At 47.8% G+C, this 22,124-nt stretch overlaps 1 protein-coding gene across 2 annotated transcripts in view; it reads right to left on the reverse strand.

The window, feature by feature from the left end:
• DOCK1 (dedicator of cytokinesis 1) overlaps positions 1 to 22,124 on the reverse strand; it is a 395,003-nt gene that overhangs the window by 361,377 nt on the left and 11,502 nt on the right. For both annotated transcript variants that reach the window (XM_029059688.1, XM_029059687.1), the window contains exon 2: positions 2,546 to 2,629. In XM_029059688.1, the coding sequence (XP_028915521.1) occupies positions 2,546 to 2,629 (84 nt within the window). The remainder of the gene's footprint in view (positions 1 to 2,545; positions 2,630 to 22,124) is intronic.

Here is a 22,124-nt window from a genome sequence, read left to right on the forward strand (position 1 = left end):
CAGTTTACTCATCTGTGCAATGGGGATTCAGTACCTGTTCTATCTCCCCTATATTCTCCGAGACACCCGAGGGACAGGGACCATGTCCGATCAGATGATCTAGCACCTACCTCGGAGTTTAATAAGGGCTAGGCATAGAATAAGTGCTTAACAAATACTACTATGAATGTTATCTTCCTATCTTGTTATCCTCTTCCCTGGAAGGATGGTGGAGAGGGGTAAGAACCTCAGAGCTGGGATTCTTCTTCCCCAAAATAATAAGTGGCAAATTCCCTGTCCCTCGCACTCCCTCCGTCCCTCCGCCCCAACATCGGGACAGCCCGGACGAAACATGACCAATGCCCAGGTGGTCACGGTCAGCAACCCTGCTCTGGCCCGGTCTGCAGGGGGGAAGTAGCCAGTCCGGAAGGATCAGCCCACCTGCAGAGGGTCAGACGGCCATGATTTGGGTCGGCTATTGGGAAGGGATGGGGGCACGTTTTTGTTTTTTGTTCATTTAAATGGCATTTCTTAAGCGCTTACTACGTGCCAGGCACTGTACTATGCCTGGGGTAGAAACTCACTAATCAGGTTGGACACAGTCCTTGTCCCACATGGGGCTCGCAGTCTTAATCCCCACTTTACAGATGAGGTAAATTGAAGTGATTTACCCAAGGTCAGACAGCAAAGAAGTGGTAAAGCCGACTTTAGAACCCAGGTTCAGAGAAGCACCTTGGCCTAGTGGATAGACCCTGGGTCTGGGAGTCAGAAGGACCTGGGTTCTAAACCTAGCTCCGTCAATTATATGCTGTGTGACCTTGGAAAAATCTCTTCACTTCTCTGAGCCTCAATTACCTCATCCAGAAAATGGGGATTAAGAGTGTGAGCCCCATGTGGGACAGGAATTGCATAATAACAATAATAATTACTATTATTATTATTATTATGGTTATTGTTAAGCACTATATGCAGAGCACTGTTCTAAGCACAGGGGTAGATACAGGGTAATCAGATTGTCCCACATGGGGCTCACATTTTTTAATCCCCATTTTTACAGATGAGGTATCTGAGGCACAGAGAAGTTAAGTGACTTGTCCAAGGCCACACAGCAGACAAGTGGTGGAGCCAGGATTAGAACTCACAACCTCTGACTCCCAAGACCGTTCTCTTTCCACTAAGCTACGCTTCATCCAACCTGAATAACTCGTATCTACCCTAGCACTTAGAATAGTGCTTGGCACATAGTAAGCAGTTAACAAGTACCTTAATTATTAAGGACCTGGGTTCTAATCCCAGCTCCACCACTTGTCTGCTGTGTAAACTTGGGCAAGTCACTTAACTTCCCGGGGTTTCAATTATCTCAAAGATAAAATGGGGATTAAAACAGTGAGCCCTATGTGGGACATGGACTGCGTCCAACTCAAGTAACTTGTATCTACCTCAGTGCTTAGTACAGTGCCTGGCATGTACTAAATGCTTAACAAATACTGGAAAAAGCTCGGGCTTTGGAGTCAGACGTCATGGATTCTAATCCTGGCTCTGCCACTTGTCAGCTGTGTGACTGTGGGCAAGTCACAATTTCTCTGTGCCTCAGTTACCTCATCTGTAAAATGGGGATGAAGATGTGAGCCTCACGTGGGACAACCTGATTATCCCATATCTACCCCATCGCTTAGAACAGTGCTCTGCACATAGTAAGCACTTAACAAATACCATCATTATTATTATTATTATTCATTCATTCAATCGTATTTATTGAGCACTTATAATAATAATAATAATGTGGTATTTGTTAAGCGCTTACTATGTGCAAAGCACTGTTCTAAGCACTGGGGAGATACAATAATAATGTTGGTATTTGTTAAACGCTTACTATGTGCAGAACACTGTTCTAGGCGCTGGGGTAGATACAGGATAATCAGGTTGTCCCTCGTGAGGCTCACAGTCTTAATCCCCATTTTACAGGTGAGGTAACTGAGGCACAGAGAAGTGAAATGACTTGCCCACAGTCACACAGCTGATGAGTGGCAGAGCCGGGTATCGAACCCATGACCTCTGAGTCCCAACCCCGGGCTCTTTCCACTGAGCCACGCTGCTTCTCATGCAAGGCAATAAGGTTGTCCCATGTAGGGCTCACAGTTTTTAATCCCCATTTTACAGATGAGGTAACTGAGGCCCAGAGAAGTTAAGTGACTTGCCCAAAGTCACACAGCTTACTGTGTGCAGAGCACTGTACTACGCACTTCCCTGCCCACAACAAGCTTAGAGTCTATTAGACTGCATTATTAGGTCCTTCTGACTCCCAGGCCCGTACTCTACCCACTAGGCCAAGCTTCTTCTCTGGTTTTTTCAGGACTGTTCCCTTCCAACTTTTCCCTTCTGAAAGAGGGTATTGATCGGAGGCTATGACAGCTCGGGATTTTGTTCGTGCTCACGTTCACCCCGACGGGGGCAGAAAGAGTCGCTCCTCGTCCTCTGCGGGAGAGTCCAGTGCTCTGCACGCGGTAAGAGCTCAGTAAAGAAGATTGAATGGAGGAAGAGCAGCCGTTAGTCCCCCGTGCCCTACCTTCGTATGTTTCCAAGATGTGCACCGTGTCCCCGATCTGCAGAGAAAGCTCGTCCACTCCTCGGGCATCATAGTTGTAGAAGGCTGAGAGGGAAGGAAGGGAAAGAAAACCATTATCAAGCTGGTGGGGTGGGAAAGAGGGGGAGTGGGCAGCGGTCACCAGTCTTCTGAAGCAGTCAGTCAACCGTACTTATTGAGCATCTACTATGTGCAAAGCACTATACTACCACTTGGAAGAGTACAATATAATAACATAAGTAGAAACAGTATGCTCTAGTGGAAAGAATACGGCCCTGGGAGTCAGAGGACCTGGGTTCTAAACTCCGGTTCTGCCACTTGTCTGCCGGGTGACCTTGGGCAAATCACTTCATTTCTCTGTGCCTCGACTGTTCTCAACTGCTTCTTCATCTGTCCAATAGACTGTAAATTCCTGTGGGCAAGGAACGTGTCTACCAACTCTAAGCTGGTTGTGGGCAGGAAAAGTGTCTGTTTATTGTTATATTGTACTCTCCCAAGCCCTTAGGACAGTGCTTTGCACACAAAAGGTGCTAAATATGATTGAATGAACTGTTATATTGTTGTACTGTAGTCTTCCAAGTGCTTAGTATAGTGCTCTGCACACAGTAAAGTCAAAAAAGTACAAAGTAAAAAAAACTGATCGATTGATATAAAATGAGGATTGAATACCCGTTCTCCCTCCTACTGAGACTTAGTGCTTAGTACAGTACTCTGCACACAGAAAGAGCTCAATAAATACAACTGACTGCCTAGACTGTGAGCTCCATGCAGGGCAGGAACTGTGTACTTACTCCAGTGCTTAGAACGACGTTTGACACATAGTAAGCGCTTAACAAGTACCATAAAACCAAAATAATAATCCCAGCTATTGGGCTGCTCGGCCCCAAGTCATTCTGTCCCCGTTGGGGCTTCCCCCCCAGTGTCGATAGCTCCACTCTCTCCACAGTCTCTCAGTCAACTTCGTGGGAATGGAATTTTCCAAACTCCCTGACCTACTGAACTGCCTTCAAACTACATCTTGGGAAGGCAGAAAACTTGTTAGATGGTGAATAAATGGTTCTGCTAAAACTATATATCTAAACGCATGGCTAAGGAGGTATTTCATCGCATTCCACCAGCTCTCTCCCTGCGATTTATTTTTTTAAATAAACGCACAGCTAAGGAGGTATTTCATCGCATTCCACCAGCTCTCTCCCTGCGATCCATTCTCACTCCTCTCCCACTGCACACCAGCTCACACACTCTTACTCCAATCAACTCCCTGTACCTCCATCCCATCTCTCGCCTTGGACCCCTTGCTCACCCCCACTCCTGCCTGAAGCTCCCTCTCCTTTCAAATCTAACAGACCAACCAGCATTCTCCCCATCTTCAAAGCCCTACCAAAAAAAAAAAAAACTCATCTCCTCCAGGATGTCTTCCCTGATTAATCTCTCATCTCCTCAACCTATTTCACCCTCCAATATTTCTGTATCATCTAAGGGTCCAGATATTCACCCCTCACCCTAGAGAAGCAGCGTGGCTCAGTGGAAAGAGCACGGGCTTTGGAGTCAGAAGTCATAGGTTCGAATCCTGATTTTACCACTTGTCAGCTGTGTGACTGTGGGCAAGTCACTTAACTTCTCTGTGCCTCAGTTACCTCATCTGTAAAATGGGGATTAACACTGCGAGCCCCACGTGGGACAATCTGATTCCCCTGTGTCTACCCCAGCGCTTAGAACAGTGCTCTGCACATAGTAAGCACTTAACAAATATCAACATTATTATTATTATTATGTCCATGTCTTTATAATAATAATAATAATGGTATCTGGTAAGTGCTTACTATGTGCCAAGCGCTGTTCTAAGCGCTGGGGTAGATACAAGGTAATCAGGTTGTCCCACGTGAGGCTCACAGCCTTAATCCCCATTTTACAGATGAGGTAACTGAGGCACAGAGAAGTGAAGTGATTTGTCCAGAGTCATACAGCAGACAAGTGGTTATACTCGGTTATTTCCCCTACCTGCTGGACATTAATATCCCTGAGGGCAAAGATCATGGCTACTAACTCTACTGTACTCTCTTATGATAGAGAGTAGGTTGCGTTAGAGTAGTGCAATGTGTGGACTGAAATATCAGGATAGTGAGATACCAGGAAGGTAAGAGAGAGTTGATTGAGTGCCTATAGAGTGAAGACTATACTTCTCTCTGCTGCCCGGATTATCTTTCTACAAAACGCTCTGGGCATGTCAGCCCCCTCCTCAAAAATCTCCAGTGGTTGCCTATCAACCTCCATATCCAGCAAAAACTCCTCACTATTGAATTCAAAGCCATCCATCCCCTTGCCCCCTCCTACCTCACCTCCCTTCTCTCCATCTCCATCCCAGCCCACACACTCTGCTCCTCTACTGCTGCTAACCTCCTCACAGGGCCCCGTTCTCACCTGTCCCACCGTCGACCCCGACTCAAGTTCCACCTCTAGCCTGGAATATCTCCCCTCCTCATATCCACCAAACTAGCACAATTCCCCCCTTCAAAGCCCTACTGAAAGCTCGCCTCCTCCAGGAGGCCCTCCCAGGCCTTCCCTTTTCCTCTGCTCTCCCTCCCCTCCCCATCACCCCGACTCACTCCCTCTGCTCTATCCTCCTCCCCGACCCATAGCACTTGTGTATATGTGTACATATTTCTAATTATAATTCTATTTATTTTTATTAATGATGTGCATATATCTATAATTCTATTTATTTATAATGATGCTACTGATGCCTATTTACTTGTTTTGATGTCAGTCTCCCCCCTTCTAGGCTGTGAGCCCACTGTGGGCAGGGATTGTCTGTATTTGTTGCTGAACTGTACCTTCCAAGCTCTTGGTACAGTGCTCTGCGCACAATAGGCACTCAATAAATACACCTGAATGAGTGAAAGTGCCATGAAGCTAACGGTAAGAGGTTTCTGTTTAATGCAGAGATGGGTAGGCAGCCATTAGAGGCTTTTGAGGAGGGGGTGATATGGAGATATTAGGGACTAAGCATTTTTTGCAGAAAAATGACCCAGGCAGCAGAGTGAGGGATGGACTGGAGGGTGGGAAGGCAGGAGGTCAGCAAGACGGCTGATGCAGTAATCAAGGCGGAAGAGGATAAATGTTTGGATTAACATGGTAGCAGTTTGGATGGAGAGGAAAGGGCGGATTTCAGTGATTTTGCGATGGTTGAACCAACAGGATTTGGTGACAGATTGGAATACGTAGGTTGACCAGGATGAGTTGAGGAAAATGCCAAGGCTGTGGGCTACAAGGCAGAAGATGGTGGTGTTGTCTAGAGTGATGGGAAAGTCAGGGGGAGGCCAGGGTTTGGGTGGGAAGATGAGGAATTATTTTTGGCACATGTTAAGGGTGAAGTGTCAGTGGGACATCCAAGTAGAGATGTCCCGAAAGCAAGAAGAAATAGTATTTATTACATCCATACTGTGTACAGAGCACTGTATTGAGCGCTTGGAAAAGTACAACAGAGTTAAAAGACATGATCCCTGCCATCAAGGAGTTGACAATCTACTGTGTGCAGACCACTGAGCTGAGCACTTGTGAAAATCCAATAATGAGAGAAGATATTTCTGCCTTCAGGGAGCTGACAGTGTGGCAGATAGAGACAAAATAAATGACAGTGCCAGATGACATTCTATTACATCATCTTCATCACCATAATAATGGCATTTGTTAAACACTTACTATGTGCCAAGCACTATTCTAAGCACTGGGGTAGATACAAGGTAATAATAATAATAATAATGTTGGTATTTGTTAAGCGTTTTCTATGTGCCGAGCACTGTTCTAAGCGCTGGGGTAGACATAGGGGAATCAGGTTGTCCCACGTGGGGCTCACAGTCTTAATCCCCATTTTACAGATGAGGGAACTGAGGCACAGAGAAGTTAAGTGACTTGCCCACAGTCACACAGTCTCGACAAGTGGCAGAGCTGGGATTCGAACTCATGAGCCCTGACTCCAAAGCCCGTGCTCTTTCCACTGAGCCACGCTGCTTCTCGGTAATCAGGTTGGACACAGTCCCTGTCGGACATGGGGCTCACAGACTCCATCCCCATTTCACAGAAAGGTAACTGAGGCACAGAGAAGAAGTGAAGTGACTTGCCCCAGGTCACACAGCAGATGAATGGTGTCTGCCTTCCCCAGGGCCCAAGGAACACGTGGGACGGGGCTGAAGACCCCAAGGTGAAGCGGCCATTCCCTAAAACCACACAGTGTGTGAGAAGCCCTGTGGCTTAGTGGAAAGAGCACAGGCACGGGAGTCAGAAGGTCTGGGTTCTAATCCCAGCTATAACACTTGTCTGCTGTGTGACCTTGGGCAAGTCACTTCACTTCTCTGTATCTCAATTTCCTCATCTGTAAAATGGAGGTTTTGTACCAGTTTCCCCTCCCCTAAGACTGAGAGCTCCATATGTGCCTGACCTGATAATAATAATAATAATGTTGGTATTTGTTAAGCGCTTACTATGTGCAGAGCACTGTTCTAAGCGATGGGGTAGACACAGGGGAATCAGGTTGTTCCACGTGGGGCTCACAGTCTTCATCCCCATTTTACAGATGAGGTAACTGAGGCACAGAGAAGTTAAGTGACTTGCCCACAGTCACACAGCTGACAAGTGGCAGATCTGGGATTCGAACCCATGACCTCTGACTCCAAAGCCCGTGCTCTTTCCACTGAGCCACGCTGCTTCTCAGCCACGCTGCTTCTCAACCTGATGATATTGTATCTACCTCAGCATTTGGTATAGTGCTTGGCACATAGTAAGTGTTTAACAAATACCACAGTTATCATCTTCACTGATGAAAAAGTGCTTTGGAAAGCCACACGAGCGATTTAAATAAAATGCATTATTATGTTGAAAACAATAAACACAATTACATGGTTCAAAGGCAATGTAAATATGTACCAACACAGAAAGATTTGGAATTCGATTTAAGTGTTCATATGTAAATGTTTAATTTTCAAAGTGTTCACCCTCACTTCCTCTTAGGGATAGAGCATGGGCCTGGGAGTCAGAGGGAGCTGGGTTCTACTCCCAGCTCCGCCACTTGTCTGCTGTGTGACCTTGGGCAAGTCACTTCACTTCTCTGTGCCTCAGTTACCTCATCTGTAAAGTGGGGATTAAGAATGTGAGCCCCAAGTGTCTTCTGGAGAAGACACTAATGCTAGGAGAAGTCCAGGGTAAATGTGGAAGAGGCAGACCAGCAGTTAGATGGATAGAAACCATAACGATATCGGAAGAACCGTTAGCAAGGATATGGATTATGGCAGGAGATAAGACATTCTGTAGAAAATATATCCATAGAGATGCCACGAATCAGAAATGACTCGACGGTATTTGATAACAACAGAAATCAAGTGAGGAACACTGTACTAAGTGCTTCAGAGAGTACAAAAGAATTAGCAGACACATTTCCTTCCCAAAACAGGTCTGGAGGGGGAGACGGACATTAATATAAATAATTTATAATTTATAGAATAAGTAATTTGTAATATATAATTTACAGAAATGTGCATAAGTGTCGTGCGGGTGGACGAACATCAAATGCCCAAAGGTCGCAGAGGACGCAGGAGGGAGAGGGAGCCAGAAAAAGAGGGCTTAGTCGGGGAAGGCCCTCGGAGAGTCAGCGGTCTCCGCACACAAGCTCTCCTCCCTCCGGCCCCCGCCGGGAGCCCGCAATCCGAGATGGTAAAGGGGAGGGGGCGGCGGTCAGCGGGGAGCTGGGCTCTTTCTGGGCCAACCAGGAGTCACGTGAGCCAGCCAGCCTCCAGAAGAGCTACAAAGGGCTACTGTGCCGCTCCCCCAGAACCCAAGATCCCGCGTGTTCGCTCCCGCTGCGCCCCCTCCCCCTTTCCGCCCGGGATTCCAACAGCGTCTGATCACCCGAAGGCTTCCGCCGGCACCTCTGCCACGTGCTGACCATTTCTTCCATCCATCCATCTATCCACTAACCAGTGGTGTTTACTGAGCACTTTCTGGGTGCTGAGCACTGGACTGAGAGCTTGCCGCCCATCCTGCCCACTTCCCCCCCGACACACACCACTCACTAGCCAGAATCGGTTTCTGCGGCCGAAACGGCCAAGGCCAGGATGCCCAGGACCCGGCCCAGCAAGCCAACTTGTGATATGCCCCAGAGGGGTGCTGGAAAAAAGTCACAGCTCCCGCTCCCACCCTGGCACCATGTGACCGATCCAATCCCTCCTTAGTGGAAAGAGCCCGGGTCCAGAGTCAGAGGGGCTGGGTTCTAATCCCAGCTCCTCCACTTGCCTGCTGGGTGAGCATAGGCAAGTCACTTCACTTTTCTGGGCCTCAGTTCCCCCATCTGTAAATTGGGGACTTAATATTTTTTCTCCCTCCTACCTAGCCTGTGAGCCCCATGTGGGACCTGGTTATCTTGCATCTACCCCAGTGCTTAATACAGTGCTTGGCCCATATTAAGCGCTTAAATACCATAACGATTATTATTACTATTGCCCTCCCTACTGATTTCCCAGGATCCCCATCACCACTGAATCACTTCCCAGGGTACGGACTGTCTCTATCTGTGCTGAATTGTACTTTCTAAGCACTTAGTACAGTGCTCTGCACAGAGTAAGCACTCAATAAATACGAATGAATGGATGGATGGATGAATGGATGAATGAATGAATGAATGAATGAATGAATGAATGAATGAATGAATGAATAAGATTTCCCTCCAGGGATGGTTCTTTTGTCCAGAGTAGTTCAGAGTCCAGAAAGCTTCAGTGCCGACGACAGGGCCAGAGAGGACACAATCCGGCCTTGAACCCAGGACTCCCGCTGCTCAGAGCCGGGCTCTGCCCCCGGACCTAGGCGTGAACGAGGCACCACATGAAGTCTCAGATGGGAAGGAAGCCCCACACGAAGCCTCATACATTTATGAGGTACGGTGCGGAGGCTCAGGCATGAACAAGGCACCGCACTCTAGACTGCCAGCTCGTTGTAGGCAGGGAATGTCTGTTTAATGTTCTGCTCTACTCTCCCAAGAGCTTAGTACAGTGCTTTGCACACAGTAAGCGCTCAATAAATACAACTGAATGAGAACAAAGGCTCAAGTGTGAGGGAGGCAGCGTAGGAAGGTTGATTCACGTGCCATGGCCCACTCTCACAGGCTGTTTCGGGGGATCCCTGAAGGGAACAGGCCCACAAGCGGGCCACAGACTGAACGCACACGTGGCAAAACAACCCTCCCACCCGCTGATTAGCTCGCTGCCCTCTGGGCCCTGACAGGAGCACAGTAAGCAGAGATCACAGAGCACGAGGGGCACCAAGCAAGCCACCGGCACTAGAAGAAACTCCCCACACCGGAGACTCCGGCACTGTTAGGAATAATGATAATGGTGGTATCTGTTCGGGACTATGTGCCAAGCACTGCACTAAGCACAAGGGTACATATACTGTGATCGGATCAGACACAGCCCGTGTCCCGCGTGGGGCTCACAGTCTAAATAGGAGGGAGAGCAGTCATTGATTCCCCATTTGACTCATGAGGAAACTGAGGACCAGTGAAGTGACCTGCCCAAGGTCACAGAACAAGCAAGTGGCATAGTCAGGATTAGAACCCAGGCACTCTGAGCCCCGGGATCATAATCTCTTCACTAGGTTGTGTTACTTCTCTTCAACAAGATGGAAAGAGGCAAGGAAAGATCTTCTAGGGAAAAATGGCCTGCAAGAATAACTGATAAGTTCCATAAAACAGGAAATGGAAAAGAAGCCCTTGAGGGGAAGCACCTTGGGGACAGGAAATGTGTCACTTGGGTATTGTGTACTTCCCAAATGTCTACTACAGTGCACAGCACCAATTGGATGCTCAGAAAATACCGATACAACTACTACTACTAGTAGCTTGAAAAGCAGCGGGATTTAATGGAAAGAGCCCAGGCTTGGGAGTCAAAGGACATGGGTTCTAATCCCGGCTCCTCCACTTGTCTGCTGTGTGACCTTGGGCAAGCCACTTAACTTCTCTGTGCCTCAGTTAACTCATCTGTAAAATGGAGATTAAGACTGTGAGCCCCATCTGGGACAATCTGATTACCCTGTATCTACCCCAGTGCTTAAGAACAGTGCTTGGCACATAGTAAGTGTTTAACAAATACTATTATTATTATTATTATTACTATTATTATTTACTACCCAAAGGCTGGACTGAAGCAATGGCCTCAGAAAGACTTCAATTTCATTTTAATCAATCAATTGATTGATGAGTGCTAATTAATAATAATAATGTTGGTATTTGTTAAGCGCTTACTATGTGCAGAGCACTGTTCTAAGCCCTGGGGTAGATACAGGGTAATCAGGTTGTCCCACGTTAGATTCAAAGCCTTAATCCCCATTTTACAGATGAGGTCACTGAGACACAGAGAAGTTAAGTGACTTGCCCACAGTCACACAGCTGCCAAGTGGCAGAGCCGGTATTCAAACCCACGACTTCTGACTCCCAAGCCCGTATTCTTTCCACTGAGCTACACTGCTTACTAAGAGCTTACTGTGTGCTGAGCACTGTGAAGCACTCCGAATATTACAGTACAATAGAGTTATTAGATTTGATCTCTGCCCATAAGGAGCAATCTAGAAGGGGAAAGAGACATTCAAGTAAGTTCCTGATAGAAGAATATGTACATGAGTGCTGTGGGGGTGGTGAGTAAGAAGGCTTAAGGGAACTAGATGTGCACAGATGTTGCAAAAGGGAGAGGGACTAGGTAGCGGTAATGAGGCGATAGATGGGGAAGGCCTCTTGGAGATGTGATTTTAGGAGGTGTTTGAAGATGGAGAGAATGACTGTCTGTCGGATATAAAAGAAGGAGTTCCAGACCAAGAGGGAGGACATTGGGTAGGTGGCAAGATAATTGAGATCAAGGTTCGATGAGTAGGTAGGCGTTAGAGAAGTGAAGTGTGCGGGCTGGGTTGCAATAGGAAATCAGCAAGGTAAGATAGGAGGGGGTAAGGTGATATGAATGTCTTAAAGTCGATGGTAAGGAGTTTCTGTTTGATGTGGAGATGGATGGGCAACCATTGGAAGTTCTTGAGGAGTGGGAAACATGGACTGAATGTTTCTGTAGAAAAATGATCCGGGCAGCAGAGTGAAGTGTGGACCAAAGTGGGGAAAGACAGGAGGCAGAGAGGTCAATGACGAGGCCGATGAAGTAATTCATTCATTCAATCATAGTTACTGAGCACTTACTGTGTGCAGCACTGTACTAAGCACTTGGAAAGTACAATTCAGCAACAAATAGAGACAATCCCTTCCGACGACAGGTTCACAGTTCAGAATCAAGGCAGAATATAGGAGGGGTGCTTGGATCAGCATGGTAGCAGTTTGGATAGAGAGGAAAGGGTGGATTTTAGCAATGTTATGAAGGTAGAACTGACAGGATTTGGTGACAGATTGAACATGTGGGTTGAAGGGGAGAGATGAGTTGAGGATAATGTCAAGGCTACGGATTTGTGGGACAAGGAGGGTGGTTGTATTGTCTACAGTGACGGAAAGACATGGGGAGGATAGGGTTGGGGTGGGAAGATGAGTACTGTTTCGGACATGTTAGGTCTGAGGTGTAAGAGGGACATCCAAGTAGAGATGTATGGAAGGCAGGAGGAAAGAAGGAGAAGGAGATAGGTCAGGGCTGGAGATGTACATTTGAGAATCATCCATATAGGGGTGGTAGTTGAAGCTGGGAGTGAATGAGTTCTCCAAGGGAGTGCGTGTAGATGGACAATAGAAGAGGACCCAGAATTGAACCTTGAGGGACCCCCACAGTTAGAGGATGGGAGGCAGAGGAAGAGAGCATGAAGGAGACAGAGTAAGCGACCAGAGAGACAGGAGGAGAACCAGGAGAGGACAGTATCACTGAAGCTGAGGTTGGAAAATGTTTCCAGGAGAAGGGGATGGCCAACAGTGTCAGAGGAAATTGAGAGGTCAAGGAGGATTAGGATTGGGTAGAGGTCACTGGATTTGTAGGCAAGAAGATGATTGGTGACTTGAGAGAGCAGTTTCTGTGGAGTAAAGGGGATGGAAACCAGATTGGAAGGGATGGAGGTGAGAACTGGAGGAGAGGAAGTGGAGGCAGTGGGTGTAGACAACTTGCTCAAGAGTTTTGGAGAGGAATAGTAGGAAGGAAATGGGATGATAACTGGGGTCAAGGGAGGTTTTTGGTTTTTTTGGAGAGGGGAGACATGAGCCTGTTTGATAGCAGTGGGGAACGAACAGTTGAAGATGAAGCCACTGGAGAGCGAACATTTGAAGATGGCGGTGAGGGAGGGAGGAGACAAGTGTTTTGATAAGGTGAGAAGGAATGGGGTCGGAGGCAAAGGTGGAGGGGTGGATTTTGAGAGGAGGCGGGGTTTTCAAATTTATCGATAATGTATGTGGCCAGGTCATTAGGGGAAAGAGACACGGAGGGTGCGGAAGGCAAGGGATTGGCTTTGGTCCAGACTTGTGACCCATCCACAACTCCAGGTGGGCAGTGGGAAAGGCAGACAATTTTCAAAGTGACGACTTTGCACAGGTCAGACCTTTTCTATTGTTTTAAGTGCTTAATATTTTCAAAGCACTGTGCTGAGTACTGGAAAAGAGTGCAATAGTTCATAGACACAATCTCTACCCTCAAGGAGCTCAGAGCCTATTTTGTGCAGAGCACTGGACTAAATGCTTGGGAGAGTACAGTAGGGTTAGGAAACACATTCCCTGCCCTAAAGGAGATTACAGCCTACAGTGCAGAACACTGTGCTGAGCACTTGGAGTACAAAAAAGTTAGCCATAGGACGCAGCATAGCCTAGGAGAAAGAGTCCATGCCTGGGAGCCAGAGGCCCCGTGTTCTATTCCCTGCTCTGCCACTTTTTTTTTTTAAATATTCATTAATTACTTACTCTGGGCCAGGCACTGTACTAAGCACTGGAGAGGAGACAAGATAATCAGGTTTGACACAATCCATGTCCTACACTGGGCTCACAATCTTAATCCCCATTTTACAGTTGAGGTAACTGAGTCAGTGAGTCAGTCGAATTTATTGTGCACTTACCGTGTGCAGAACTTGGGGGACTAGAGTATAACAAATACATTCCCCTTCCCACAATGAGCTTACAGTCTACAGGGGGAGACAGACATTAATATAAATAAATTGCAGGGACGACTTGCCTGCTGTTTGATCCTGGACAAGTCACTTAACTTCTCTGTGCCTCAGTTTCCTCTGATGTAAAATATCCCCCTCGTACTTGGACCAGAAGGCCCATGTTGGGCAGGGACTGTGTCCGATCTAATTACCTTGAATCTACCGTTATAATAAAATATAGAGGAGCAGCACGGTGTAGTGGATAGAGCACGGGCCTGGGAGTCAGAAGGTCAAGGGTTCTAATCCCAGCTTCTCCACTTTATTCTAACATGTGGCCTTGGGCAAGCCACTTCACTTCTCTGTGCCTCAGTTCCCTCATCTGTAAAATGGGGATGGAGACTGTGAGCCCTGTGTGGGACAGGGACTGTGTCCTACCCGATTTGCTTGTATCCACCCCAGCACTTAGTAAAGTAGCCCTTAGCAAATACCATTATCATTACTATTATTATTATTATTATGAATGATAATAATTATGACAATGCTAGACAATTCCTGCCCTCAAGGGACTTACATTCTGGCAAGCTTTCAGCCAAATAAATGGTCAGCTGTCCTTCACACCCAGCTCAACTTCCCTAGTCCTCTCACTGCCTGCACGATAAGAAAAAGAAACTCTGAATTCCAGCCGACAGAGGCACCGCCAAGCGTTCTACGGTGGAGATGGTGTGGAGCAGCAGCATGGCTCAGTGGATAGAGCACCGGCTTGGGAGGCAGGAGGATCTGGGTTCTAACCCTGGCTCTGCCACGTGTCTGCTACGTGACCTTCGGCAAGTCACTTCACTTCTTGTGGCCTCAGTTACCTCATCTGTAAAATGGGAATTAAGAGTGTGAACCCCATGAGGAACAGAGACTGCATCCAACTTGATTAACCTGTATCTGCCCCGGAACTGAGAACAATTCTTGGCACATAGTAAATACTTAACAAGTACCATAAATATTTATTTATTATTTATTAGAGACTATGATCAGAGCAGCAGATCCAGGCTGCCTCGCTCACAGAACATGCCCGGGCCACAGTCCATCTCTTCTACGTGACTTATCCATATCATTAATATATTCACTGTGGTATTTATTAAACGCTTCCTCAAAGCCAAGTACTAAATTAAGCACTGGGGTAAATACAGGATCATCACGTCAGACACAGTCCCTGTCTCACATGGGACTCACAGTCTAAACAGCGGGACAAGGACTGAATCCTCATTTTCCAGATGATGAAACTGAGGCACAGAGAAGTGAAGTGACTTGTCAATCAGCTGTATTTATTGAGTGCTTATTGTGTGCAGAGGACTAAGCGGTTGGGAGAATACAATACAACAATAAAGAGAAACATTCCCTGGCCATGACAAACTTACAGTCTAAAGGCAGGGGGCGAGAGAGACAGATATTAATATAAATAAATTTATGTTAACATGACTTCCCCGAGATCACACAGCAGACAAGTGACAGCACCATGATTTCAACCCAAGTTCTGATTTTTTTCTTTTGCTATGGTATGTGCTAAGCACTTATTATGTGTCAGGCAGTGTACTAAGTACTGGGGTAGGTACAAGCTAACCAGCTTGGACAAAGTCCACATCCCACATGGGGCGCACAGTCTTAATCCCCATTTTACAAATGAGGTAACTGAAGCAAAAAAAAGTTAAGTGACTTACCCAAGATCACAGAGCAAGCAATTGGCAGAGCTGGGTCCTCTGATTTCCAGGCCTGTGCTCTTTCCACACTGCTCATTGTGGGCAGGGAATGAGTCTGTTGATTGTTAAATTGCACTCCCCCAAGTGCTTAGTACAGTCATCTTCATACAGAGTGCTCAATGAATAAGATTGAATGAAGGAAGGAAGGAATAAAGTGTTTCCTTCTGGCTTTTCCCAATCTACAGCTCCTGCATTGCTTATCCGTCTCCTGGCATTTCCCAAACCAAGGCTTCTGATGATGATGATGGTATTTTTTTAAGTACTTACTATGAGCCAGGCACTGTACTATGTGCTGGGGTGGATACAAGCAAACCAAGTCCCACATGGGGCTCAGTCTCCAACCCCATTTTACAGATGAGGGAACTGAGACACAGAGAAGTGATTTTGACTTGCCCAGGGTCACAGAGCAGACAAGTGGCAGATCTAGGATTTGAACCCATGACCTTCTGACTCCCAGGCCCAGACCCTAGACACTACACCTTGGCTCCTGGGTTGCTCATCCACTTGTTAGACTTTCTGACTATACGGCTTCTTCCAATACACGAAGACGGCTTCTTCAACTTCGCCTTCGGCAGAGTCATGTCAGCTATAAATCTTCATAATGAATATGGCTGCTACCCAAACGTGATTTGGTTTTCGTGGTGGGCCCAATTCCTAATTACTGTTGGTGACAGTAACTGGAGTCCCTGCCAGTGATATGACCAACTATGACAGTCAACACAGAAAAGTCAACATAAAGGAGCAATGTGGTCTGATGGATAAAACTCGGGCCTGGGAGTCAGGACTGGGGTTCTAATCTGAGCTCTGGCACTTGCCTGCTGTGTGACCTTAGGCAAGATGCTTCGTTTATCTAGGCCTCAGTTACCTCACCTGTAAAATGGGGATTAAGACTGTGAGCCCCATGTGGTATATGTATTGTGTCCAACCTGATTACCTTGCATCTACCCCAGAACTTACAACAGTGCCTGGCACATAGTAAGCATTTAAAAAATACATTTAAAAAAAATAGGCATCCAGCACAGCACTCTGCACCCTGAAGGGACCGAGCACAATGCTCTGCATCAATTAGTCTCCCAATCAAATCGTATTTACTGAATGCTTACTATGTGCAGAGCACTGTACTAAGCACTTGGGAGAGTACAATATAACAGACACATTCCCTACCCACAACGAGCTCACAGGACAGTGCTTGGCACCCAGCACAATGCTCTGCACACAGTAGGCTCCAAGCGTAGCACTCTGAACACACAGTAGGTTTTCCTACTGTGTAGTTACTCCTCTCGATCTAATTTTCTAGGATACCTTGACACACAGATAGAGAGAGAGAGAGAGAGTCTCCCTGAACAAGGCCCAGAACAGTGGTGGTCCCTGGAGGGTGAAGGTCACAGAGGCCCCCTGGGGAGGCAGTAGGGGAATGTTCAAAAATCTGCCCCTCTGGACTCCCATACTGTGTCCATCACTGGGACTCTCCTGGAAGCCACCAGACCTTCTGCAAACACCCCCCTCCACCCGCCCCCGAGTCCCTCTGGACACTCCCAGCCCCCTCTGGGGTGAGAGGGGAACTCCCCGCTAGATGGGCACAGGGGAATATCCCCTTCCCCCACCCCTTCAGGCCCCGTGGTCAGATTTCAGGCCAGCCACCAGCACCATCAGACAGAGAGAGCCCTAATGAGGGGCTGCGTGGGGCCGTTGGGGGGCTAGGGAGCTGGGGGGGGGGGCTCAGGCGCCGGGCTCCGTGTGACTGAAGGACTTGAGGCTCGGCCACTCCCTCCCCTCTCGGCTGGCAGGAAACCCAAGCGACCCAAGGGGGCCGGGCAGGCAGCAGGAAGCGGCAGGAAGCAGCAGCCGGGGGTTGGGGGGGCCAGGGCGGCTTCCACAGGCCCCAGAATAGCAGGCCTGAGTCACCGCAAAGAAATTCCTGACTAATGGGCGCCGGGAGGAAGCCAGCGGAGGCCGAGGCTGAGGGACGACGCCCGGAGGAGGCCGGCGTGGCCAAGGAGCCCACGTGGCCCAAGAAGCCAGGGCCCCCTCCTGTCCCAGGGAGACACACCGGAAGACGGACGGAGACCAGGATCCAGATGGCCACACTGCCCGGCTCCATGCCCGGCTCCACAGCCCCCGTCAGAACAGAGTCCGGCCGGCCACGCAGCCTGGTTTCATGATCTGGGACAGGGTGGAGTCTGACCGGCCATGCCGCCCGGATCCAAGGCCCCGGTCAGAGCAAGGGCCAACCAGAAACACAATCCCACTCCATAGCCCCACTCAGAGTGGAGTCTGACCGACTACCCTGCCCAGCACCATGACCCTGGTCAGAGCAGGTTCTGGACGGTCACACGACCTAGCTAAGCAGCCCTGGTCAGAGCAAGGTCCATCCAGCCACATAACCCTGCTCCACGGTCCTGGTCAGAGCAGAGTCCAGCCGGCCAGTCCCCCAGCTCCATGACCCTAGTTACAGCAGGTTCTGGCCGGCCTCGCCGCCGCTCAGCTCCATGACCTGATCAGAAGGGGTCCGGCCCCAGTGTCCTGCAGCCCGGACCAGAGCGCTTCGCCCTCCCAGGAGCTCGGTGGCCTCTTCCCTGTGACCAGAAATGGGGAGCCACCGCCTGACGGAGAGGGAGGTCAATGGGCGGGAAAGCTGCCGTGGCCAATCAGAAGCTGGTTCTGAGCCCCGGCTGCCAATCCCACAAAGAACAGCTGGTCTCTGCCGGGCCTCGAGCTGGCTACCAAGCAGGGCTCACTCTGACCGTAGGCCAAGGACCATCATCCCGCCCAAGCAGCCGCCACCTCTGGTCTCTACCCACCTTATATTTATTGAGCACTTACCAGATGCAGAGCACTGTACTAGGTGCTTGGGAAAGTACAATACAACAGAGTTGGCAGACATATTCCCTGCCCACAACAAGCTTACAATCTAGAGGGGGAGACAGACATTAATATACATAAATATATACATAGATATATATAAATAAATATATATAAGTATACATATATACATATGTATGTGTATATACATAATATATACATATATATACAAAATATACAAAAATATAGTATACTATAATATAGTATACCTGATTAGACTGTAAGCCCGTCAAAGGGCAGGGACTGTCTCTATCTGTTCCAATTTGTACATTCCAAGCGCTTAGTACAGTGCTCTGCACATAGTAAGCGCTCAATAAATACTATTGAATGAATTAATATACTCTCATTCATTCAATATTTATTGAATGCTTACAGGGTGCAGAGTACTGTACTAAGTGCTTGGGAGAGAACAATATAACAATAAAAAGACACATTCCCTGCCCACAGTGAGTTTACAGTCTAGAGGAAATTATAATATTTGTTAAGCACTTACTATGTGTCAAACACTGTTCTAAGCACTGGGGTAGAAACAAGATAATCAGGTTGGACAAAGTCCATGTCCCACATAGGGCTCACAGTCTTAATCCCCATTTTCTAGATTAGGGAACTGAGGCCCAGAGAAGTGAAGCAAAGTCACACAGCAGACAAGTGGCAGAACCGGGATTAGAAACTATGACCTCTGACTCCCAAGCTCATGCTCTAACCACTAGGCCAAAATAGATATGTACATAAGTGTTATAGGGTTGAGGGTGGAGCAGACATCAAATGCCCAAAGGTCACAGATCCAAGAAGACAGATGACACGGAAGAACACCTGCCTACCCACAGCCCCCAGACCCCATCGGGCACCTTTCAGGCCCCTGGCCGCTTGGCCACTTGGCTCAAACACAACGGTGAAAAGGGGGAAACAGTATCCCACTCCCCCAGCAAGACCTGCATGAAAACTGCGTTTGCAGCAGTGGGGATGGCATACACCAAGCCATCCGCACTCTCACCCAGCCAGTAGTTGCACAGGCATCCAAGGCAAACAAACAATCCGGGAAGAAGAGGGCTTCAACCATTACCAATGTCCTGCCTGCTACTAGACTGTTAAGCTCGTCCTCTAGACTGTAAGCTCGCTGTGGGCACAGAATGTGTCTGTTTATTGTTAAATTGTACCCTCCAAAGCTTTTAGTTCAGTGATCTGCACACAGTAAGGGCTCAATAAATACGATCCAATGAACTGGTCACCCGCTTTCAGGGCGACGGGACGGCGTGACCAGCTACCGTCCACTCGTCGCTACTTTATCCCAACAAATGGTACCTACACTTCTGCCACGCTAAGTTTTTTCTTATATTTTGGCAACTTCAAATCACAGCGCTAGAAAACGCATCAAAAAGAGAAACGGGCATTTTCCCATCGGAGGCAAAACGAGGCCCATTCCGTAGGCTCATACATCCAAGATCCATGGATCCAAATTAAATATATTAATCATCCTCAGAAGGAAGTTTGGTTATGGAGAAAGAAGATATTCTTCTACAGTAATTGCTGACAATTTCAGCAAATGAAAATATCTGAATGCCTATTTGCATAGTATCAAATCTCATTTTTCTCCCCACGGCAGCGGTTTATTCCTGGAGAAACAACCCATTCTATCCTCAACTCCCACGCTTTCCATATTCATTAACGGAATGTGCTCTAATGTGGCCGGCAATTATCATCACTCACTGCTAATCGGAAAGTTCCAGAAAACACGAGTCCGTTTTCCCAGTTGGAAGTTGTGCCCCTCGCCTCTTGGAAGGGAAAGCGGCCGAGATGAACCCAAAGAGAACTTGGTTCGGCCACAACAAGCAGGAGACACCGCCGGCTTCAGGCCAAGCTGTCCCCTTGGCATCCGGACACCCCAGCAGATTTTTCACAGCCCCTTTCTCTTGCCCCTGACTGACCAGTCTGGCTACTTCATGGATAAAATGGAAACCATCAGTCAGTCAATACTATTTATTGAGCACTTACTGTGTGCAGAGCACTGTATTAAGAGCTTGGAAGAGTACAACAGAACAATGAAACAGACACGTTCCCTGCCCACAACAAGCTTATAGTCTAGAGGCATCATCTGCCTAAAATCTCCCCCTTCCTCTCCAGTCCTTTCCTCCTCCAGGCCCTTCTTCAACTTCCCAGCAGTATCTCAAGAGGAGACTTCCTGCCTCTGAAAATCCACCCCTTCCACCTGCGCATCCTACCCCAACCCTTATCAAACCCCTTGTCTCCTCCCTTCTTCCTTCCCTGACCACCATCTTCAACTGTCGGTTCTCCAGTGGCTTCTTCCCCCTGGCTTTCAAACACACCCACGTCTCCCCTACCCTAAAAAAGCCCTCCCTTGACATCACCTCCAAGAGGTAATCAATCAGTCAATCTTCCCAAAGTAATCCATCACTACCCCAATTGCTCTCCCTTCTGCATTAATACATTAGGATTTGTGCCCTGTAAACTTATTAGGGGCAGGGAATGTGTCTAAATTGTACTCTCCCAAGCACTTAGTACAGTGTTCTACCCACAGTCAGCGCTCAGTAAATATAATTGATTGATTGAATGATTAAGCACTTGGTATTCCCCACCCTCAGCCCCACAGCACTTATGTCCATATCCAGAATTGATTTTAATGTCTGTCTCCTACTCTAGACTGTAAGCTTCTCATGGGCAGGGAACGTGTCTACCAACTCTGTTGTACTTTCCCAAGGGCTTAGTTCAGGACTCCGCACACAGGAAGCATTCAAAAAATACCACTGATGGAATGAATGATTGATGAAGATCCGTGTCGCCAAGTGGAAGAACCTCAGGCCTGGGTTCTACTGTTCTCTGCTAGGTGAACTTGGGCAAGGCATTTCCCTTCTCTGTGCCTCAGTTTCCTCACCTGTCAAATGGGGATTCAATATCTGTTCTTAATTCTATTTGAGCCCCACATGCGTAAGAACTGTGTCCAACCTGATGAGCTTTTATCTACTCCGGTGCTTAGAACAAAACTGATGCAAAGTACTTAAAAATATAATAACAATAACAATAATTCCCAACCAAATCCTCTTCATCCCCAGACTTTCTCTTCCTTGTGAGCCCTCGGCTCTCCGTTCAGTATGACTGAGGAAGTGTCTGCCTGCTTCCAGCAAGTTTTGTGCACTCCAAGCCACGTATAAAAGCCGTTGCTCTGGCTTCTGGGCCCCTCGTCACCTCTGGAGATGAATGAATCATCTATCTGCAGCCTCGCCTCCATAAACACTCTACTCCCTCCCCCTACAAAAAGCAGCGTGGCCTAGTGGATAGAGTGTGGGCCTGGGAGTCAGAAGGATCTGGGTTCTAATCCCACCTCCACCACTTGTCTGCTGTGTGACCTTGGGCAAGTCACCTCACTTCTCTGGGCCTCCATTCCCTCAACTGTAAAATGGGGATTAAGACTTTGAGCCCCATGTGGGGCAGGGACGGTGTCCAACCTGACACTCTTGTGTCTACCCCAGAGCTTAGAACGGTGCTTGGCACATGGTAAAAGCTGAACATATACCATCATTATTATAATAATTATCTGTTTTCCTTCTCCTCCCTCGACCTTCACCAGTGCCGACTCTGGCTCCTCTCCGCCCCAGCAAGGAGACCCTGTCCCATTCTGCTTCTCCTGTGGGAATGAGAATGTCGGGAAAGCTGTGGGCTCTGAATCACGAAGACAAATTTGGCTCCTCTAGTCACCACTCCCTCATGGTATTTATTGGTATGCGGTGTATTGTGTAGTTATCCTTGTCCTTTATGCCTTTTTCATGTTTTCATGTTTCATGACTCCCACTGTACTGATCTCCAAGTCTCCCCATCTTAAATATTCTTCAACTACTTCATTCATTCAATTA

Source organism: Ornithorhynchus anatinus, chromosome 3 (genome assembly GCF_004115215.2).
Source record: "Ornithorhynchus anatinus isolate Pmale09 chromosome 3, mOrnAna1.pri.v4, whole genome shotgun sequence".
Classification (NCBI taxonomy): domain Eukaryota; kingdom Metazoa; phylum Chordata; class Mammalia; order Monotremata; family Ornithorhynchidae; genus Ornithorhynchus; species Ornithorhynchus anatinus.